At 35.7% G+C, this 24,665-nt stretch overlaps 1 protein-coding gene across 1 annotated transcript; it reads left to right on the top strand.

Moving 5' to 3' along the window:
* The first annotated feature begins 17,046 nt into the window (after nucleotides 1–17,046).
* LOC120122139 (aspartate-semialdehyde dehydrogenase-like) lies at nucleotides 17,047–20,201 on the top strand. The gene is made up of 7 exons (XM_039141369.1): nucleotides 17,047–17,671; nucleotides 18,386–18,472; nucleotides 18,571–18,615; nucleotides 18,710–18,805; nucleotides 18,947–19,048; nucleotides 19,691–19,845; nucleotides 19,934–20,201. Exons 1-7 carry the CDS (start codon nucleotides 17,111–17,113, stop codon nucleotides 20,013–20,015), a joined length of 1,128 nt encoding a protein of 375 aa, XP_038997300.1. The 5' UTR covers nucleotides 17,047–17,110; the 3' UTR covers nucleotides 20,016–20,201.
* The last annotated feature ends 4,464 nt before the right edge of the window (nucleotides 20,202–24,665 follow it).

Below are 24,665 nucleotides of genomic sequence, written 5' to 3'. Positions count from 1 at the left end.
TTACGAGGAGGGTGGCTTGGAAGCACTGGATTTGTCTATGGCTAATAGAGTGTTACTTGGGAAGTGGGTTTGGAAGTTTGCAAATGAGAAAGATACTCAGTGGAAGAAGATGATCTGTTGCATGCACAATATCAGTAATTTATCTTTATCAATTAAAAAGGTCGTTAATCCTCATGATTCATGGATATGGAGAGGAATTTTGAACAACTATGAGAAAAAGGATGATATTGAGAATTGTTTGAGTTCTAATTCAAAGATCCAAGTCGGGAATGGTAGATCAATTGAATTCTGGAATGACGTTTGGGTTAATAATATTACCTTAAAAGATCAATTTCCTAGGATTTATGCCTTATCGATTAATAAAAGGGGATTAGTTGCGGACTTTGGTTGTTATGAAAACAAATGCTGGGTTTGGAATATTCGATTAAGGAGGAATTTATGCGACTGGGAATTGGATCAATGGATCTCTAATGACATTGATAATATTGTTTTGATTGATTCAGTTGATGATTTTCTAACTTGGTCAAGGAATGGAGATGGTTTGTTCTCAGTTAAGGCCTGTAGATCAGCACTTACATGTAGTTCTGGAGGGAATTTTCAGTGGAACAAATGGGTATGGTCTAGATTGGCTCCTTCGAAAGTTGAGACATTTCTATGGCAACTATCTCACCTAAAACTAGTTGTTAGAGTGGAGTTGAAGAAAATAGGTGTTCCCCTGGAATATTTATTATGTCCTTTATGTTATAAGAAGGAAGAAACAATTCAACATCTTTTTATTTTATGTCCTGTTGCTTGTGAGTTGTGGAATAGGTTCATAATGTTATGGGAGGTTTCTACAGTTCTGCCCAAAGATCCCCTGGCTTTATTGTGTTCTTGGTCTGTTTTAAAGGCTTCTTCTTCTATCTGGAATTTTATCACGGGTGTTGTTCTGTGGTCGCTATGGAAGGCTAGGAACTTAGTGGTGTTCGAAAACTGGAATTTTGAGAGCTCTACACTGTTCTTTATTTGCAGATTCAGGCTGGCCAAATGGTTTTTAGCTAAATTTCCTATGGCTAATATATAGGTTGATTTATTAATAGGGGATTTTGGCTTGCAGAATTGGAGGTTTGCTGAAAGATTCGAATGGCTCAATCTTGATCTTTTTTTCTAAAGCTATGGACCAGGTCCTCCTTTGTTTGCTGAGTTGAAGGCTATTAAAGAAGGCATTGATTTGTTTCTTAATTCGGATTGGGTGTTGAAGGGAAGACTTATCCTCGAGAGTGATTGCAAAACAACAGTGGACTGGATTTTGAGGCCTTTTGTTGCCCCTTCGTTTTTCTATTCTCTAGTTGGGGAAATTGGGGTTTTAATTTTTGCTAGGAACATTATGGTTAGGCTACTCCCTAGGGCTTGTAATTGGGAGGCAGACAAGTTAGCTAATGAGGGGATAGGTTGAATGTCCTTAGTGTTTTAGTGGTTATGTTTGGTTTCTTATTCCGGGTGATGTTGTAACTAAAATCTTATGTAATTTTGGGTTATTAATATATTGAGGTACTCTTTTCTTCATTCCGCTAGTCGCCTCTTCTCAAAAGGCAACTATGAGGGAGGTTTTTAATGAGACTTCTTATTTCTATAAAAAAAATATATGTTATTTCCCATGTTTTCCTCTATATGAATATTTTAGAAGAGAGCTTTATGTACATATCGACAACTAGAAAGCGCATATAGTATACTCAAGTGGTTCATTTTCCCCCTAATTGGCTTTTGATTTAGTGTTTTTACCTATTGTAATTATCTTTTTCTTTTCCAAATTATTGGCAGCCTGATGGCCCACATAATTTTTTTTATAAAAGATAGGCCTCATTAAAAACCTCTTTCATATCCTACATGTTATGTTAGTAACATGAAAGACATAGGAAGAAGGGAAATAGTGCCTCTAAATTTAATTAATCTGAATCATAACATACAACCAATCCCTAACCACTCACTGCTTACAACATAATACTTAAAAACATAACACATAATACAACACTAAAAGCAGAACCCTTAGAAAAGCAGACTAAACGCAACACCTTAAGAACCATAATATATAACCCCCTTTTCTTCCACAAAAGTAGCTAAATCTGCTTTAGATTTTGTCTATTGCATATTTTTTGGAACTTTCCAAATGTTTTTCTCCTAAAATTTGGAGAATCTGGAAATGAAGTTTACACTTCAACAAAACAGGCTTTTTGTGGCTTTTTTTTACCTTTAGCAGTGTTTTTTACCTTTAGCGGCGTTTATAAGCGCCGCTAAAAGAACATGCGGCGTTAAGACAAACGTCGCGAAAATCGCCGTTAAAAATAGCGCCGCTAAAGTTCACGGTGTTTTTTAACAAAAAACGCCGCAATAGGTATTGATATTTAGCGGCGTTTGTGTGACAAACGTCGCAATAGGTGTTGATGTTTTGCGGCGTTTTTTAGACAAACGTCGCAATAGGTTATGATGTTTAGTGGCATTTTTCTCTAAAACGCCGCTAAATGTATGGTATATTACGACGTTTTTTGTTACAAACGTCGCTAAATAACACAAAATTTAACAGTCCTAAAAAATATGCTTGATTACCCCAAAATTGTTTTTTCAGCCTGTTCCATTATCCAACAAACAAAACAATAACAACATCAAACTCTATATCCATAACAAACAACATCAAATCCAATATAATAAAAACAAAGTTTTCATTAACGTAATATAAGTTCAGTTAAACAAGGTTCCGTAGAATGCTCATAACATAAATGAGACTACTATGGTGGATTCTGAGGTTGCGTTTTCTGAATCAACAACATCATATCATTGAGTCATTTTTCAAATTCTTCACATCTCTGCTGATATGTTACTTCTCTCTATGCTGCAGCTGCTTCTTTCTCTACTTCCGCTGCTGCTCTCTCTGCTTCCCTAGCTTCATTTTCCGCTTTCAAGTTAGTCATTTGTTGATCCATCTCAGCTAACTTTTCTTTTAAACGACAAACTTCTTGGTGGGAAGATCGAGATTGTGATGACATGTACTGTGATGAACTGGATCCAAAATATTTGGTGGGAGTAACGAATGATCCTTGACAACGCACTCGACCATATCTTTTAGGACCCAAAACATCATTAATAGTTTGGTTTTCAATGTCATCATCATTAACAATACCTTGACTCAAAGCAGTAACATGATACTCCGCATTTTTCTCCCTCAATTTTTCCTAATAAAGTGAATAATTAATTAAAATAAAAAATGTCATGGTACAAATATAAATAAAGTCAGGTAAACATCTACAAAAAAAATGTACCATAATTTCTGCAGCGTCAGTAGTCATAGGAGTGCCATCCTTCTTCGTATGTGTCATGTCGAAGAGTTGGATTCGACCAACTTTAGAACCGGATGTATTTTCCTACAATGTACCATAATATAATTACTATGAGTTAGTATGTACATGGAATACAAAAAACTATTTCAATAATCTATAATACCTCCTCATGAGCTATACAAGCAAAACTCTTCGATCCAGCCGTGTGCAAAAACTTTTGTTGTTGCCTGCTAGCAACACCAATATGCTCTCGGTCCTACAATGTCAAACAAGCACTTTTAATGATGATTTACAATTCGTTACAATTATTTCTGAAAAGTACATCATACCTGCCCTTTTTGTGAACTCCAAAATCTGACTGTATATTCCCATTGGTACCTGAGCATTCCTGGTGGGACTGTTTGCAACTTCTCTTCAAGGCTGAGATCATTCTTGAAGTATTTCTTCTTTAAGGAGCTCTTGTGATCCCTCCATCTCTTTCCTAACGTTTGCTTCACATAATCGTCAGAGACCTCTAAAGAAAATTTCTCCTATACAGCAAATAAGTGTGCTCCGTAAGTATAAAATAGTATTGAATTTCTATAGAGTATGTATTATAATGACATTATTACCTTAACAAAATCCAACGCTTGATTTTTGTTACTATTAGGCATTTCGCGCCATGACTCGTAATTGATCGGTAACAGATTTGCATTACGTCCAACTATGCCTAAGTAACCTGCTAGAAGACGTGATTATGGGCCAATAGGTTGACCGGCATCGTTTCTTGAAACTTTGACACGATGCCTAGGAGGAAGTTGGTATAATTCCTTCAAAGTTGTACATCCTTGAGTCTTGCGCGTTCTAGCATTTTCAACTATATAAGAAATTATTAAATGCCAGTTTTGAAAATGAACAAAGTATTAAATAATGTTTCGAAGATTACTTTGAATTTCTACGTCTTCTTCAACAATTTCCGGAACTTCGGAAGACTCAGGTGCATTCGATTCCTCGTTATTTATTTCTTCATGGTCTTCAGATGCTCGAACAACCCGTAAATCATTTATTTTTCTCCTCGGCATAATATCTATAATAAACAAACATGAGTAATAAAAAAATGAATTAATTAATGAATATATTGAAAGACAACATGTTAAAAGTTATAACATTATAAATAAATAAATGAAGATATAAAATCGTACAAAAGTCTTATATAATGTCAGTTGTCATAAATATCTTCATCAACGTCCTCCCCGAACCCATTGAAATTGTGTTGTATTATTGATAGTTTCATCTAAGTTTTATGGTACTATAGGTAAACTTTCTGATCTTGTTTCAATGTTATCTCTACTTCCATCCCCGATGTCTATCAAGTCTCTGGGAGTATTTCGAAGCACAACATACCAACCGTCATCCATTGGACTGTGACAATAAAATACATGTTTCACTTGAGAAGAAAATACATATGGTTCATCCATCAAACGTTGACCCGTGTGAATTAATCGAGAGAAATTCACCATTGTAAACCCAAATTTATCTCATTTTATACATCTGTTTACATCAACCCAGTCACACCGAAACAACACAACCTTTCGTTTTCCATAATAATCTAACTCAATAATGTCCGTAAGATTTCTATAATAATCGACCTCTCCCTCCTACGGATTATTGTCCCTTACAGTAGCATAACTTGTAGTTGACGAAGTAACTACGACTCCACAATTTTGTGTCCTTCTTAATCTTTCACAAGATTTCGTGTGGAACCTAAACCCATTAATGAGGAAGGCATTATATCTTTTAACTATTCTATTCGGACCTTGAGAAAGCCATTTAACTTCTTCACTAACTTCTCTCCCACACCAAACCTATTTACACATGAATGGTGAATTAATTTGCATTGACGTCGATATAAAAAGCAAGACGTATATAATTTATAAGTGTTCCGTAAGATTTAGTTGCTTACCGTCTGGCCTAACCATTCATGAAAAGCTTCTGTGAATAACTTATATAGCTCTCGCTGATTTAATCTTCGAGAGCATGCTTGAGATCTCAATACTTCTTTAAACTCACTATAAAGAATATTATGTCGTTAAAAATTGATAAATATGAATGATAAAGAGATTTCATTAGGATTGGGTCCGAAAAACTTACGTGCGAAAGGGATCTATTGAATCGTGATGGAAAAGAACATATCGGTGTGCTTGTACCCAAGACGTGTCATCTAAGTGTGCAATTTCAACTTTCCCTAATGGTTGACCATAACTTCCAAAGAAATAATATTGAGGTAAGTCCTCAGTACTTAACACATCATTTCGATTTGGTCTATTCCATCTTGTTTCAACATCTTCCAAATATCTAGAGCAAAATGTCAGACATTCCTCTGCCAAATACCCTTCAGCAATTTATCCTTCCGGATAAAGCTTATTACGACAATAAGACTTCAACTTGCCCAAGAACCTATACACAAAACAACTTACTACGTAAATACATTTGAGTGAGAGGTATAATCAGTAGTAATTTGAAACGTGTAATTCAATTAACACCTCTCTATAGGGTACATCCATCGATAGAAACTGGACCACCAACTCTTGCTTCGTGAGGAAGATGAATTAGCAGATACACCATAATTGTGAAGAATAAAGGTGGAAATATCTTCTCCAAGTTGCATAAAGTCAAGGCGACTCGATCTTGTAGTTTATCAAGTTCTTCAACAATTAGAACTTTCCCCCAGATGGCTTTCATTATATTAGAAAGTTCAATGATACAAGACGTCACCTTACTCGACATGCAACCGCGAACAGCTACTTGCAGTAAATCTTGCATTAATATGTGATAGTCATGTGACTTTAAACCATAAAGTCTTCGATCTTTAACACTGACACATCGAGAAATGTTTGATGCATACCCATCTAGAACTTTTATATCCTTCAACACCATGCAAAACATTTCTTTTTCTTTCTTCGAAAGAGAAAAAATAGAAGGCGACAAGAAATTTCTTCCATTTGGACATAATTGCGGATGAAGATCATGCCGAATTCCCATGTCCACTAAGTCAAGTTGACTTTTAAGATTATCTTTAGATTTTTTGCCATCATTCAGAATGGTCCCGATAATATTCTCACAAACATTCTTCTCAATATGCATTACATCAAGATTATGTCTCAAAATCTGCTTTTTCCAATAAGGCAACTCAAAAAATATACTCTTCTTTTTCCACAAGTCTACCTCGTTTGGATTATCCTCTTCATCAAACTCATCATCAGTTTGTTCATCAACTTCAACCTCTTCATTGACTTGCTTTGCCTTTTTCTTTGATCGTGTACTACTTGGTTGATTTATCTTTCCATAAGTAAAATTGATAATTTTCAACATTCTGAATATTTGAGAGACGGTTGTTTGGTCAGGAGCATTTCGAAACTCTTCATCACCATCAAACATATTCTTTTGACTTCTAAATCTATGATTATCAGGTAACCACCGACGATGTCCCATATAAGAGAACTTGTTTCCATTAACCAACCACTTTGAACATGTTTCTACAACACAACAAGGACAAGCATAACGACCTTTGGTACTCCAACCCGATAAATTTGCATACGCAGAAAAATCATTAATTGTCCATAATAAAGTCGCGCGTAAATTAAAGTTCTCCTTCGTCAAAACATCGTACGTTTCGACCCCTTCCCATAATTATTTCAACTCTGTAATTAGCAGTTGTATGTAAATATCAATATCATTTTCGGGGCCTTTCTCGTCGGGGATTATCATGGATAAGATGAAAGATAATTGTTTCATGCAAATCCAGTGAGGCAAATTGTATGGAACAAGTACAACAGGCCAAGTACTATAAGAAGTACTCATGATTTTGAATGGAATAAACCCATCAGTTGCAAGACTGAGCCTGACATTTCGAGGATCTCTCGCAAAACTTGGATACTTATTGTCAAATGACTTCCAAGCTAAAGAATCCGCTGGATGCCGTAATAATTCATCATCGGTTCTGCCATCATGATGCCACCTCATAGACTCAGCAGTCTTGGAGGACATAAACAATCTTTGTAGCCTAGGTATGAGAGAAAAATATCGCAGAATCTTAATCGGTTTCTTTTCTTGATCGTGCTTGAGCTTCATCCTCAGTAACATTTTCTGCCTCCCTAATCATCTATCGAGATTTTCCACATACATGGCAAGAGTCCTGATTTTTTCGATCACCCCAATACAACTTACAATCATTCAGACAACTATGAATTTTGTCATATCCAAGACCCAAATATTTTATCATTTTTTTCATATCTTTGCATGATTGAGGGATTTTTGCAAAAGGAAACACTTCTCCTAGTAACTCCAACAATTGCGTAAAGGAGTTACCAGTCCACCCTCTCAAGCATTTTTAGTGGAAAAAGATGAATGTAGAAAGAAAGCTTTGAAAACTTTGATCCCTCATAAAGTTGTTCATTCATTTCATTCAGCAACTTGTAAAACTTTGCCGCTTCTCCATTTGGCTCTTCAGCACTTCCAATTCTTCCCATCTCAATAAAATCATTAAAATCATTCTAACAATAATTTTCTGTAACATACGGCTGATGAGTGTGCATATTAAATGCATATCGTAACATCCCTTCCATGTCATCTTCTCTAAAAGTTGGATGGTGAGAAGGAGCAGGATAAGTCGAATAACTCGTGGAAGCATATCTATCTGATACAAACTCTCCATGAAAGATCCATTTTCTATACCCCGAACAAATCCAAAAATAACTAGATGCTTGTACACAACTTCACGAATGTGCCAGTTAATGTTAACACAGTTCTTACTAGGGCAAAGAATCATAATCTATTGGCTTGCATTCAAAAAAGCTAAATTTAGAAATTTTTCGACTCTATTTCAATATTCGACGCTTACCCTTGAGAAATCCATCCAACTCTTATCCATTTCGTATTTCTGGAGTTTCAAATTCAAATGTTAACTGCTAATATTATAGATAAATTTAGAACCTAAACAGAAGCATTACATTGAATTCTATCAATGTCTCTCTTTGTGGATAATCTGTAAATTCTAGAATAAATTCCAATTAGGTCTTAGATATACCCTGACCCTAAACTGGGAGAGTCACCCCTGACCTAAACATTTTTCGATCAAACCTTTCAACCTCGATAATTAGTCACATTTCCTTTTCCTAAACAATAGTTTTGACTTTCATGCTTTTATTAGAACTCTATACAATCATTTGTACTGTATGAACTAATCAATCTAAAAATTACTAAATCTTTATATTGATAATTAAATTATTCTTATCTTTAATTGTGGAGATATTTAAATACAAATAATAAAATAACCTAACAACAAGTTATGAAGATATAACGTCCATTTATCCATGCCATGGTGAGTTGGTTAATTAGGATCGATTCTAATCATCTAAGAGTCTTTTTGATTATTTGGACGTCTCGAACAATTATAATCAACCTACTAAAAAATTAGATAAGTATATATAAAATTTAGATCAAATCATGAATTAAATTTTACAATTTTACCATTCAAAGAAACGAGGTTCAAAGAAACAAACCTGGGTAATGTTCACTAAAACTCTCTGAGAATCAACCTTTCAAGAAAAAAATAGTAGACAAGTGCAAACAAAGGGTCCATAAATGTAGTATTCACTAATTTGGAGCTTTAAAAATCATGAATTCACAAACACAAATGATTATCTAACATCAGTACAGGACTAACATTAACAAATTGAAATAAAACAAAGTTCTAAAAGCAGACACATTCAAACAAGAAAGAGAATAAAGTCCAAATTCTCAAATGTTACTTCAAGGATTTTAAGGTAACAAGCAAATAAGAGCTATGGATTTAGGCTAAGATTAAGGCATGCTTCTTTTGTAAGGTAATAAGCACAATATGGTTGAAGTTTTACTTTAATTTATATATTTTATCATTAGATGTACCATTATTAGCAAGGAGAGTAATGAGAATAATGACAAACAATACATCTTCCAAATATTTATATTATTCAACAACAGGCAAGGACCACAAGGAAACCATAATTGGCATGTTTTGCATTATGAATTAGACCATGATTTAGAGTTTATTCTCATAATTATATATATTAATCTCATTTATATAAACAACGACACACATACAATAACACATGCATATAAGCATTTTACCTTATTTCACACATGAAGTGCTTTTTTAAAGCCATGTGCCTTATCAATGCAAGTGTTCTAGCACCGACAGCATACTTTGCGCCCTTAACAAAAATAAAGTTGGTGAGAACACCATAAACATACATACAAACATATGCAGCACACTCAAGTCATATTGTAACAAGTTAATGGTGCCAAAGTCATAATACTGATTAATGCAAAGTTTCATGAATTTACTATTCCATACACCTTCGATGCATGTTTGTGACCTTAAGTTCTTGCATCAGCAAGACATTATTATAATAGACAAAAGGGACTCAAAAAAGTTTGAACAGGTATGAGTTATCAAGATCAAGAAAAGCCTATATTATCCAGATTATGAGCTATGTGCCCATTTGTTAATTAATTCCAGTGGGAGAAAACAACAGAAACCAAATTATCACTTTCAAATTGTACGTGTAGACGCTTTTTCCCTTTTTTTTAAGAATGTTATTTTCTGAAAATGGGTACAAAGAGAATTATTTAGCATTGATAGCCTGTGGAGTTTCTTCTGATCTCATTTTTTCACTCATGGTGAGGAGGAAACAGTGAGATGCAAGTAAATAGACAAGATAGACAACATTGTGGCATATTGTTATGTCTTTTCCAAGATTTTGCCTAAGCTATTTGCCTTAATAGCAGCAACATCTACAAGGTAAAGCATTATAAACAGAGTTGGGAAGCTCATAGGCGCACGTAAAATTTCTAAACTGAACATTTTAATTACTCAAAAAATTAAAACAGTTACCAGTTCAATGAAAGCTAACACCTAAATTTCCAGGGCATTCTTAATCAACATCCAAAAACAACATACGAAAGGAAGAATCGGAGGCGCGACGATGATGATTGGTGGTGCAACGGTGGTCACTCGTGGCTCTACGGTTGTGGGTGGTGCACAGATTTGATGAAATGCACTGGTAATCGGAGGAAGAATCGGGGATGAAAAAACTAGGGATTGGGCAGAAGAATTGGGGATATCTGATAATTAAATGGACAATAACGGCGTTTATATTAAAAACGCCACTAAAGGACAAAACTACTGCAGCGTTTATTAAAAAAATGCCACTAAAGAACAACTCAATTGTGGCGTTTACGTCAAAAACGCCACAAAATTACATGACTATTGCGGTGTTTTTTGAAAATCGCCACTATAGATTTTATTTATTGCAGCGTTTGTATAAAAACACCGCTAACATACTATTCTATATCGGTGTTTGTAGTAGACGCCACTATAGATTAACCTTATTGCGGCGTTTATATAAAAACGCCGCTAAAGCATTATCCTTTTAACGGCGTTTGTTGGAAAAACACCAATATAGATAAACCTATTACGACGGTTTTTGATACAAACACCGCAAAAAGTTAGGTCTACAGCGGCGTTTTTGGATACAAATGCCGCTAATTACCTTTATTTATATAAGATTAATTGATTTTAAATATTTCATTTCTGCTTTCCATAAACTAAATTCCATATCATGTAGCTTTATCTAATTAACAACAACCATACATTTTAAGTAAGACACAACTTATGCATATAAATATTTAACAACAAAATAAATTAAAATTTATAAACATTAAAGTTATGCATAAACAATCTTAACCATATTGTTCACTAGAATTTAGTCTTCATTGCTCCTTTGTGGGGAAATGACGTAAAAAACAGTTTTTCTTTTTTGACTAAGGGACATACTATTGCGGTGTTTATTACAAAAACGCCACTAAATTACAACTCTATTGTGGCGTTTATGTCAAAAACGCCACTAAAGTACAATTTTTTAGCGGCGTTTGGTAACAAACGCCACTAAATTAAGAGTATTTTTGATTAAAAAATGCCGCTATAAATGACAATATACAACTATTTTATAGCGTTTGTTTCAAAAACGCCACTAAAGTATTACTCTTTATCGGCGTTTTTGGATACAAACGCTACAAAATGTCAGATCTATAGCGGTGTTTCTGGATACAAACGCCGCTAATTACCTTTTATTTAGATAATATTAGTTGATTTTACATATTTCATTTCTACTGTACATCAACTAAATTGACTGATATATGTATAAACAGTATATGGAGAAACATTAGTTGATTTTACATATTAACAACAACCATACATTTTAATTAAGACATAAGTTATGCATAAAAATACTTAGCAACAAAATACATTACAATTTAGAAACATTAAAGTTATGCATAAATAGTCTTCACCATAATGTTCAGTAGAATTTAGTTGTGCTCATCCGTGGGGAAAGGACGTAGGAAAGCTGTTTTCCTTGTTTGACGACGTATCGTTAAGTTTTTCCTCCATGTAAACTCTATATGGAGAAACTCTCCATCCATTTCACCAAATAAATCTTCTACCTCCGGTTCACCAAGAAGAGTCCTTACGCGCTTCAATGCTTCACTTGAAACAGATAACGACCTTCCACCTACAGTATGAAATACGCTACTTACACATTCCGTCGACGATAATTTCTCTTAGTCAAGGCAACACCTTTTTTTTTTCTTCTCAAATACGTTAGCTTTTTGGGTTTTCCCCATTTTCAGAAGACCAAAAAAATGAAAAAGATCATTAATGATAAGATGGATCAAACCGTGCAGTTGTGTTATAGTTCGTCGATGAGAGGCCCGATTTGGTCGCCGGGACATACAAACGACGACGTCGGTAGGAATCGTTTGAGAGCTATTGTTGTTCCAGAGAATAAGCTTTTAGGGAAGAAGAGTTTAAATGATTTTAGGGTTTGGGTAAGAGAAAAAGAGGATTATATATTTAACATTTTGCGGCGTTTATAAAAAAAGACAAAATTGATTACACTATTGTGGCGTTTGTTAAAACAACGCCACTATTAATTAACATTATTGCGGCATTTGTCTAAAAACGTCACTATTGATTATCACTATTGCGGCGTTTTAGGAATAAACGCCACTATATGTGTAATCTATTACGGTGTTTGTGGTATAAACGCCGCTAATTTACCGATCTATTGCGGCGTTTTGGCTAAAACGCCACTATATATTAATCTACTATGGCGTTTATGGTATAAACACCGCTAATCTACCACTCTATTACGGCATTTATTAAAAAACGCCGTTACATGTCAACTCTATTGTAGCATTTTTACAACAAACGTCGCTAAAGTATCAATTTGTGGCGCTACGATTGTAAACACTGCTATATGTTTAACTTTTGTGGCGTTTTCTCTACAAACGCCGCTAAAAACACCGCTACATATCAGTTTTGCTGTAGTGTTAGAACGACGCCTGGCGCTCGGGGTAACCTTCCTCATTCTAGAATGTTCTTGGACTTTTCTAGCCGTTGGATTGGTTACAGATCCAACGACCCAGGATTAGTTGCGTTGTGATCATGTTTTTAGGGTCTATATGCCCTAGTTTTCTTCTGAACTGTCTGATCCTGGCTCGATCTAACATCTGTAACTTGTGTGGCGTTGATGCTTTAGTACCAAAACCTAATTTGCCTTATTGGGACCCCAACCGACCTTTGATTGCTGGGTTAGCCCTACATGCTCGACTGGGCTTGAATTTGGACCTTTGTGCTTCAATTTGGACCTCAGTTGGACCTCCATTTGATTTGGATTTCCTTGGATCGAATCTTGGACCTTAACCAGATTATGAAAATAAAATTAAAATAAATAAATAAAAATGAAGTAATAATAATAATAATAATTATTATTATTATTAAAAACTAAACATTTATTTTTTAACATACTATATATAAATGTTTTCAAAACTATATGTATTTTGAAAAATAACATATCATATTATTTTCAAAAACAATATGTTATAAAAAATTATATATATTATACACGTTTTAGAAAACTATTTATATTATATTTATTTTCAACAACTATTATATATATATATATATATTACATATTATAAATACTATATAGTATAAATATAAAAGCCTTTAGAACAACTTCGGACGAAAAACTTTGTATTCTTGTCGTCCTCCTTGAACCACTTTAACCGATACTTTTGGAGCCATTCCCTCTCTTCTCTCCTAGCCCGTAAATCTAGTTTGAGACTTCGGATTTGATTCCGAACAGGAGATGGATCTGATGAAGACAATATCTTAGATTCCAAACCTGACATCTTTTCTTCTAAAACTGCCACTGATGCGGAATCATTCGATCGAATTGTTGATACCCACCGTTTTGATGCCATTTTAGCAGCCCGTAGAATATTCCCCACTCCGACTCCCTGGTGAACTACAATAGTCTTTGTCACGACGTCCACAAACTCTTGCTCATCAGCCCAGTGAGAAAAATACTTAAAGGGTCGAGCACTGCAGTCTTGTCTCACTTTCTTCAACATACAAGGTTATGATCCGAGACTCCTCTCGGGAGGGTGCTTTGGTTAATTATAGGGGCAACAGACATAATTGTTAGTTAGAAATTTGTCCAACTTGCATACGATAATACTAGAACCTCCTCTAAGCCACGTGTGAGAGCTACCTGACGGGTAAATCCATCAAGTTTTTTGTGTTAATAAAATCTACCAAAAGAGCAGCCTCTTGGTCGTTGACATCTTTGGATTTAACTTGGTTAAAATCATCTCTAACAATCATCGGGATGTTATGCCATTTGATCACCTCAGATAGCATCTCTAAGAAAACCCTCCTATCCATTGCGTCATTTAGCACATAAAAGTTTAACAAGCCGCATCGAAGTCCCCCCACACATATAGTTCCAATCATGAGTATGAACCTACCATGAGCGGCTATACTTCCCACCCGAGAAAAGCTATGATCCCACATAGATATTAGACCACCCGATGCCCCTGAAGATGGATAAAACAATATTCCAAGACTTTGCTCCCCACAATTTGCTCAAAAGACTCGGTTTTTCCAGGGACAAATTTGTTTCCTGTAGAAAGATCACTCGCGCCTTGCTAGAAGAAAAAATCCTCTTTACGACCCTCATTTATTCGGGGCGGTCGAGCTCTCTAACATTATATGTGATAAAGAAGAAATTCATGATTTAATAATGCTCAAGAACACACAAAAATTGATCCTATTTCTCGTCTTGGTCCTGTCAAGCCACGTCTGCCTCTTCGAGCTCTTGGAAACATTGCACAACCACTTCGACTGGAGCATCAAAAACTACTCCCAATCTTATCCCCATTTCGAATAAAACACTCGCTTTAACTTTTGACATATTGTTCTCTCACACGATGGTAGAGCTGCTGGTATTATTAATGCAGTGTTTTATCGAACCCTCTTCATTACTTTACTGACACTGTTAGCCAATACCTTAGATTTCCTCCTCTTGGCAGATTGGCTTATACTTGCTATCTTAGAGACCTCTTTTGTGCACCTGATTTGATTAATGACTGCTGTTTCCACTACCTCCATAGGCACCTCTTTTAGGTTTGAACTGTTAGAGATTGACAAGTCGACATTTACACCTCCCTGCACATTTGGCTTAATTCCAAATGTGTTGGCTTTGCAAGGTTGAAAGGGCTCCAAATCGAAGCTGATAGGGAACTCGTATAGATGTGCTCTACTAAAGCTGGCTGAATCTACATAACGACTGTCATTATCTTTTGTACTACTAGTCGCATTGGAATTTTTCTGGATTTGACTACGTTCAAATAAGGCGATTCTGTTAAATGATGCCTCATGTCTTTCACTAGAATACAGGTTATTCTGACAAGAGGAAGCCACAGAGACTACCCATCTTTCTTCTTAGTAGCCGAAACCCTTAAGCCTTTCTGTAGAGAGCTGGTAGTTCTGACATGAAGCATTCAGAGAGACTGACATTCTTTCCTCTTGGTCTTCGAACGGGGACGTCCCATCAATAAACAATCAATCTCCATCGTATTCTTCAATTCCAGCCTTTATCTTGTGCAAGGTCCCGTTTACTAAGATAAACTATTCGGAATCAACAATACCTTTTGAACTAACATCAACACTTTTGTATAATCAAAACAGTCATAATTGTTTTAAAATTTAATTTATTAAAAACGTTTTAAAGATAGTCTCATTATCAATTTGGAGCACATTCCCCCACTTTCAGTGAGTTCGTCAAACTTTATCCCAAACCATGAGGGGCACATCCTCCAAGACAACACATGTTTTTACTTTCCTCTTTCCGTCATAACCCTCCAACAATTCCAGTTTCCTTCGTCGAACCATGTGTGAAACATCTTTTCCTTATTCAGCCAAAACTGTGAACGTGAACCGATTGAATTAAATCGAACAAAAACAACAAGACTGAACCACGGGCATACCAACGCCTCTATTCCACCTGACTCCAATGTGTCCTGAACTATTTTCGAGATTGTATATAGGTTTGATTTGTCTAACTAAACAATTTTCTCTCCATCCCACATTTGAACTCGGGAGTGAAATATGACTTGATCTGTAACAGCTTGCTCCATATGGTCACATTCTTTCACTAATAGAATATCAGTTACCATTTCGGACGTTGCATGAGAATCATTTTCCTTCGATGAATTAATTGGTATTTGTTGTGGGGCAGCCCGAATAGACTTCCTCAACTCCAACTGAACCTTCTTGTAAGACATGGAATCTTTCACTGTCGTTTTGAAAGTCACAAGCTCATCACTACTTTTGCGTGCGATGCTATTGCCTTTTATAATACCCCTTTCATGGAACACTTTGACGTTAAAACCATTCATTACTCTTTCGTTTCCTTTCGCGACCGCTAGCTGAGCTTCAGACCAACTGTTGAACCGTACAAACTTAAAGGTTTTTCCTTTGAATACCATTTTTTTGGCTGTTGTAAGCGATGAAGACATCTCGAACCTACCCGTATATCTGAAAAGATTCCTTCAGCGTAAGAGGGTGTATTCTCTTACTCACGTTGTCCAAGAAAACCGTATATCCCGAACGACGACGATGAACATGATCTGAGGAGTTGTTCTGATGCGACTCTCCTCCTCCTCTTGCTCCCTGGCGCTTCATTTTCTCGTTCCCTTTAAAAAAAATAATAAAAATATGTTTTTATTTATAGGTTAGTAAATACCGTTTGAATTAGAGGAGTATTATTTTGTGATAAATTTCTAATACGATCTATTCATAGTATAACATTAATCTTTTAAAAAGACGTGTATTAATTAAATTTTACTTGTAAAACACGTTTAAATATTTAAAAGAAAATAGAATTGGAATATTTAAAAAAAAATTATATGTCATTTGGATCACTGGTGTTGACAAAATAATAATAAGGGGAAATTGAGTATTTAATCATCCATTCCATTTATTTTTGCGGTTTCATTTCATTTATTTAATTTTTTGTAAAAAATATTTTTAATGTTTTATTTTTTGTTTTGAAAAATTTAATAATAACATGATATCACTTCTTTAAAAATTAAATAATTTTTAACGTTGTATAATTAAATCATAATATCATGCATGATTTTAAAAATAAATACTTAGTGATTAAAAGAAACCATGTAAATAAGTGAATCACTGCATACACAGTTTAACCTAATAATGAAAGGGTAAACATGTAAACAACCCAGAGGTACACCGAATCAAAGTATAAAGGGACCTGATGAGTTTAGAGACAATCACTCCACCCGCCGCCGCCCCGTTCTTCATCGCCTTGCCATCTTAGTATATCACATCGGTTCTTCCTTAAACTCAAAAAATGGCTTCTCTCAGCTACACTCTCAAACCCCATCCTTTTCTTTCGACCTCAAAACCCAAACTCCAAACCAGAAAATACCCCACCAAGGTCCGCATGTCTCTGCAAGAGTCAGGCCCATCCATCGCCGTTGTAGGCGTCACCGGCGCCGTCGGACAAGAATTCCTTTCCGTCCTCTCCGACCGCGACTTCCCTTACCGTTCCCTCAAGCTCCTCGCCTCTAAACGCTCCGCTGGTAAGTCCGTTTCCTTCCAAGACCGCACCTTTACTGTGCAGGAACTAACAGCCGACAGCTTCGACGATGTCGACATCGCGCTTTTCAGTGCCGGTGGGTCTATAAGCAAACAGTTCGGTCCCATTGCGGTGGATAAAGGGGCCATCGTGGTGGATAATAGCTCGGCGTTTCGAATGGTTGATGGAGTGCCTTTAGTTATCCCGGAAGTGAATCCGGAAGCAATGGATGGGATTAAAGCTGGGAAGAAAAAAGGTGCTTTGATTGCAAACCCCAACTGTTCTACCATTATCTGCTTAATGGCTGCTACTCCTCTTCATCGCCATGCTAAGGTATAGGATAAAAAGTTTACTTTTTTGGGTTATTGACTTCAACATATTTAAGCTTTTTATTGGTAAACTAATTGAATAATTTAGCTTTGCATTGTTTGTTTGATGCTTCCTTCTGAGTTTTTATTTGGATTTATCGATGATGATTTAATGTTGCAGTTTTAAATAGTTTGCAGATTATTAGTAACATACTCTTAAAAATGAAGGGATTGTCGGCAAAATTTACTAAGAAATAGAGTTTTTACACTCATTTCTGATACATGAGTATGGAATATGGGAATACCACCCTCCAAATATATAGAACAACAAACATTTGATGCATGCTCAGTGCGACCCTTCGAGTTGGAGTAAACTCGGTTGGAATGTATATTTTGGAGGCAATCTTTATCATAGAATCTTAGAATACAAAAACAAAAGTAACAACTACATAGAATCATGAATTTAAGGGACTGCTTCTAAATTTTACTAAGAAACCAAGACATAGTGAGCTTGAAGTAAGATGAGTAAGTGATGGTTTGGAAAAGATACTAGATAATAAATGAATAATGACAGCTTCAATATGATTGTGTCGTTTGAACTTTACAGTGTGAAATATTGAGAAGAAACTATATGTTTCAATTAGTATGATAGTGTTCGGAGCTTTTGCTAGTTTCAGTGCCCTCATCGTGCAGCTTAAATTTTGGTTCAATTATTGATACTATTCATAACATGTTGCAGGTGACTCGTATGGTGGTCAGTACATATCAGGCGGCTAGTGGTGCTGGTGCTGCTGCTATGCATGAGCTTGAGCTGCAAACCCGTGAGGTTATTTGATTCAGTTTCTTTTCCCTTCTTTTTTCCTTTTTATATCAGAGTTTTGGCTGTTTTTTGTTCTAAATTGATTCATTGCTGCATTATTTTAGGTCTTGGAAGGGAAGCCGCCAACTTGTAATATCTTTAAGCAACAAGTATGTAATTTTTTTTACGTCATCTGTATATTTGATAATATCTTTTCTTCTAGCCACGCTTCTTAACTTTCTCTTGTTTCTTTTATTTATGCAGTATGCTTTTAATTTGTTCTCACATAATGCCCCGGTTCTTGGGAATGGATATAACGAAGAAGAAATGAAAATGGTAAAAGAGACGAGGAAAATCTGGGTAAGTAATTAGTGTTCTGTATGTATAAAATCATACAAATACACCCTTTACCTTTGGATTTTCACTTGTGAAGTGCGAACGAAAGTCATAAAAGAGAAGCTTGTTCCGATTTGCATGATTGTCCTCTCCTTTCTTTCTCAGAATGACATGGATGTTAAAGTCACTGCCACATGTATCCGAGTACCTGTGATGCGTGCTCATGCTGAAAGTGTGAATCTTCAGTTTGAGAAGCCCCTCGACGAGGTAATATTTTAATAAATTGTAGATTCACAATTATATCATCAGTAAAATGAAAGTAATATAAAAAGCCAGACATTCACTTATTCTTTTCATTATTGCTAGTAATCATAATTAGGGCTTCTTCACGTTTTACTTGTATTTATGAGTTTGTTGTCCCTTTTTTCTTTCAACATTTTAATTATTTGGAAAGAATTTAGATTTATATTTTATAGTTGGTTTTGTTCGAATTTTACAATTAGAACAAGAAAAAAAAATAGAAATTGTATAAACATCTTATATTCATCGAACAAGAAAAAACTAGAAATTGAGAAACTTCTTATATTCATACTTTCAAGCCAAATTTTTGGGGAAAACTATTATTTATGTTATTGCATCATATTGTTTTTGATAAGAAAATGTACAAGTAGTAAATGTCCTTGGACCTCGATTTATATCATTCCCTAATTGTAGTTGTCCATATTGGAAAAAAGCAGAGCAGACTACAACAGAGAAATGAGAGCATCCGTCATTCAAATTGAAACTAAAACTCAAATATCTTTGTTATCCATGCGAGTTTATACTTATTGAGATTCGATGTTGATATACCTTGATGATGATAAATATACTTTTGGTTTTATCTCGACTTTTTATTTGGTAATTGATCAGGACACAGCAAGAGAAATTATGAGAACTGCTCCCGGGGTAGTAGTCATTGATGATCGGGCTTCTAATCACTTCCCGACCCCATTGGAGGTATCAAACAAAGATGATGTTGCAGTTGGTCGGATACGCCAAGATATGTCTCAAGAAGGCAATCATGGGTAACATTTCTTATTTTTCCTGCATTTAAAAGAAAGAGCTTTCAGCATTGTTAGCTCATTCTTAACCCCAAAGACAATTTTGTAATAGGTTGGACATCTTTGTTTGTGGCGACCAAGTACGCAAGGGAGCTGCACTCAATGCTGTTCAGATTGCCGAGTTGCTCTTATGATCTCGCCGGGGGGGGGGGGGAAATTCATCCAAGCAATAGTCGATTTTGGTATTTCGAGTACAAATATCTTTTGGTGAGTTGAACCAAATTTGGAGTGTCTTTTGGTAGCATAAACAACTATGGTTTTGTGTTCTGGTGTTTGATGTTTTCACTTGTGAAAGTATATTTATATGTGCATTAACGTTACCTCTCGAGTAGAGATGCACAGAAGCCGGATTTCAATCCGATCCGGATCGGATAAAAACCGATCCGGTTTTTTCTCCCAACCCAAAAACCGGATTTTAAAAAAACCGGTTCGGATCCTAACCGGTTTGGAGGGTCAGATGGTGTAACCGGTTTCGGTTTGCAAAAAACCGGTTTTAAAAAAAACCCGGATTTTTTCGGTTAAAAAACCGGTTTTTTATCCGGTTTGAAAAAAACCGGTTTTTAATCCGGTAAAAAAACCGGTCATTCAATTTATTCTCAAACCAGTTATACTATCCGGTTTTTAAATATTCGATCCGGTTTAAAAAAAACCGGCTTTTTCAAAATCCGGTTTCGGATATTTTTTACCCAAAATCGGATATTTGGATTTTTTGTGCATCTCTACTCTCGAGGGAAATTTTGTTAAAATAATCCACATATTAAACGATGTCCTGATGATGTAGAAAATATGCATGAAAATGTGTACTCACGAATTACTCGAATTTTAAAAACTATTGAAAGAAATTAATAAAGTAAATTCAATAGGAGAATGTATACTCAATTATGTACAAGGTTTATTAAAACAATATTTTTATTCAACTGAGTATTGTTTCAATCAGTTCTTTTAATATATATATATATACACACACTTTTCAAATTAAGATATTTAGCAAAAAACGATTATAATGTTATATTTCCAAATAATTTTATCTTAATAGTAATATTGGATATATAATATAATTGAACAAAATATTTCACTATTTTCATGTAAGATCTGATGTCATATTTATGAAGTTAATGAAAATTAATTATTGAAATAAAAAATTTAAGTTGTATAAATCTTAAATGAGTTTAAGATTAGGATTTCACTTTAATGATAATTCAAATTATGCTATTAGATAAAAAAAATTATTTGAGCTTAACAAATTTATGTTTTAGGGCTCAGAGTACTAATCTAGTGTGAGATTAGGGTTTCTCACTCTAAATTTCAAAACTTCATTTTAATGGATTTTTAACAAATTGGGGAAGGTGAATAAAATGTTCATATTTTTCTTCCCTTTACTAAACCATATGTTTAGGGGTAAACCCTCTCCAAAAGATTTCCTCTAACTAACAAATTCATTTTAAGTCAATTCCCAACGAATCATCTACTTTCCAATATTAAGAAATTATGCATTAAGGATTAAATAAAAAAAAACCCTATAACAGCTTATTCACCTATATCTACTAACTAAAGTTAGTGGTTTAATCGCGCACACAATCCTTTAATTTCTCCCTTACTTTCTTTTAAGCATAAATCTTTTTAATCTCACATTTTAGTACTCCATTGAAAACTGAATCAAAACATATTCCAATCCAACAAAATTACCTCCATATCAAACTCACATTCAAAGGCTTAAAATGGTTAAATAAATCCCTTCAATTATTTTCTGATCACTGAATGTCAAAAAAGTTTAGACTACTTTTTTAGATGTTATACTGTCAAAAATAACATTGTGCGTATGGTTGTCAGTATGTATGTGACATTATATCTCAAACTATCGACGAGATCTCCTTATTTATGTATTGACAATCACTTATGTTTGTTTTATTTCTAAGATTAAAAAATTACATATTTAATTGTTTTATTTAATACTCATAATAAATGATATTATTATATGTTGTTCATATTGTAATTTTCACGGACCGCAAACTTGTGGGCGAGGTCGGCCCACAATAGACTAAAGGCAGGCCACTCTTGCTGTTGTGTCGAGACCAACACCCACCATGGTGCGACAGACGTAGCCCAGACAGCCCACAATGGCCACACCGAGACCAAGGCGCACACAAAGTCGAATAGGGTCAAGACACACCCGGCCCAAACAACCCACAAGCACGACAGCAAGAGTCGCGTAGGGTTGTGACCACTGCACACCAATGTGTACCTAGAGCCGAGGCCAACACATGACAAGGTCAGCCAAGGGCTCTAGCCAACAAGCAACGGGATGCACTCTTGGTCGGGGCCAACACACACTGGGTGTGTGCCTAGAATAGAGATAAATGCACAAAGGGGGCTACTTGGGGGCGAGGGTAGCACACATCGGGAGCACACAGAGCCGAGGCCTGCATACACCAAGGGTTCACCGAGGGCCGAGGCCAGCACAAACTTAGGGCCTCTGTCCACCTAGCAAGGTCGGCCATTACTTGGAAAATAAAGCCAAGTAGCATAATCCTTGTTTGAATAGGACTCAAGTATTAGAGTTTCAACTAAAGTAAGGAGTTCTACTTGTAGTTAGACTATGAGTGGTCATGAGATGTAAGGGGATTTATTATAAAAGGAGATCTCCCCACCTCCATTGGATATAGAGAATTTGGTGTGAATAAACTCAGACATTCAGGCCAAAAACTTTCTCACACATGCTTACTTACATTTTTCAATGTTTTTCCATCATTATTATCGCTATAGCAACAATAATCGAGGAGTTTAGGCTGACTTAGATGTCGAGCAACAGAGCGATACATCTAAGGGCCGCACGGACCAGCTAGCCGACAGTCTAGTCCCATGACATAATTATATATGTGAAATATCATGAATTATTTATATGCTTTATGTTAAGTTCGTTTTTAAGATAATGAAGGTTCTGTTATTCAAGACACGAAAATGGCATCAGTAGATCAAGCCGCACCGGGACTGTCCTATGCGGCGGTGCTGGCTGGAAAATCTCAGACTGGAGCAAATGATGGCACCTCTCATGGTCTGGCCGAGGATGAGATTGATATAGCCGATGACGATATCATTACTGGAACACAGATGGGGCTCCCATCTATCAAATTTTCGGATCGAGCTTACAAACTTCCGCAAGCTAGCATGACTAAAACTGTGATTCTCAAGTTATTGCATAGGAACATAGGGTAGAATGCCCTTAAAAATTAAACGTATGCTCTATGAAAACCGAATCAACCCTTCACTCTTATGGATCTGGAGAATGGGTTTTTCCTTGCGCATTTCCAGTTAGAAGAAGACTGTCAAAGTGTTAGTCGAAGGACTGTGGATCATCTACAGACAGTATCTAACCGTCCAATCTTGGACAATGGAGTTTAGCACGACAGAACCATATCCCATGACTATCATAGCCTGAATTCGGTTTCCAGGCCTTCCGGAATATTTATACAATAAAAAAAATCCTCACTAGCATCGGAGGTCTCGTTGGAAAAGTGGCGAAACTGGATTTCCATAGAGATACTTGTAGACACTCATTTTCGTTCATTTTTTTATTTGATACATATATATCTATAGATATACATATATTATATAGTTTTTTTTTAAATACTTTTTTTTATTATTATTAATTTATATATTATTTTGCAGGCCCCATAGAACCCACGGTTCAAGCTCGAACTTGCTTGGCACGATGTGACCAAATTCACTGCCTTTGCATTATACCGTGGAGTGCAACGATAAAAAATTGGAAATGCAGACATTCCTGCGGTCACAGTCGTATAACTGACCAATCCGTTCATTTTGGTGTGGCCCCATGTTGAACCCCCATATATCTTAACTGTTTCTCTTCATGGGAAACTAGTTATGTTTCCATTATCACCTCACCCCACGTATCTCAACTAAGTCTCTAAAAATCTGGCTAGAATATCTGGCAGCTGCAACCTTCCAACGTCTATACTCGTACCTTATATAAATCGTAAGATGTTCAACAAAGGGGGGGGGAGGAGGTGAACAGGAAGATTGCTTCAATGAAGGCGATTTCCATCATTCTTCGACGAGAAACCACCAAAGCTCTATAACAACAAAAATGTCCACACAGAGAATCTATGTGTATATACATGTCTGAGAAAATGTGATGAGATGAAACAAATCCCCAAAAGGCAGTGAATGGAGATTCTAGCTTTTTTTCTGAGCAGTAGCTTTCATGGCATGTCGTGTGCTTGCTCAGGTGAACAATTTAAGTTCAAAGATGCATCGCAGTCGCCGGAATCATTGGCGACCAGAGATTTCTCAGCCAGTGGACTTTCGTCTCGAACCGGAGACTGGGAATCGAAACACGTTGATGAGGTAGATGGTAGCTTCCTGGACCGAGCATTGATTTCCAAACAGAGAAATGGTGGAGCATATGGCAGTCGGTCTTCAGCTACACCAAGGTTTGCAGATACTTATCCTGTTTAAGTATCGGTTTTTGTGAACTAATTATTTAATTGATGTTTCCTGTGTTGGGCCTCTCGGTTTAGTGCACCATGTCCAAATGAACATGAAAACTTCCTTAAGAAAAAGCATGAGTGAAAGCATGCACATCAATTGAAGAGATTTGTCTGTTAATGATATCTAGTAACCATGGCTTTTGGAGTAGTTTTCTATTAATTTATATGTTTTTGCTGTTGTGTATCCCGCCAATATATATATAATTTGACTGTGTAAAATACCAAGTAAAATATATGAACATTAGATGCTCATGTCTGCTACTCAAAATGCGGAAC

Source organism: Hibiscus syriacus, unplaced genomic scaffold (genome assembly GCF_006381635.1).
Source record: "Hibiscus syriacus cultivar Baekdansim isolate YM2019G1 unplaced genomic scaffold, ASM638163v2 tig00110384_pilon, whole genome shotgun sequence".
NCBI classification, from domain to species: domain Eukaryota; kingdom Viridiplantae; phylum Streptophyta; class Magnoliopsida; order Malvales; family Malvaceae; genus Hibiscus; species Hibiscus syriacus.
Note: the sequence above shows the minus strand (reverse complement) of the source record. Positions and strands in the feature narration are given on the sequence as shown.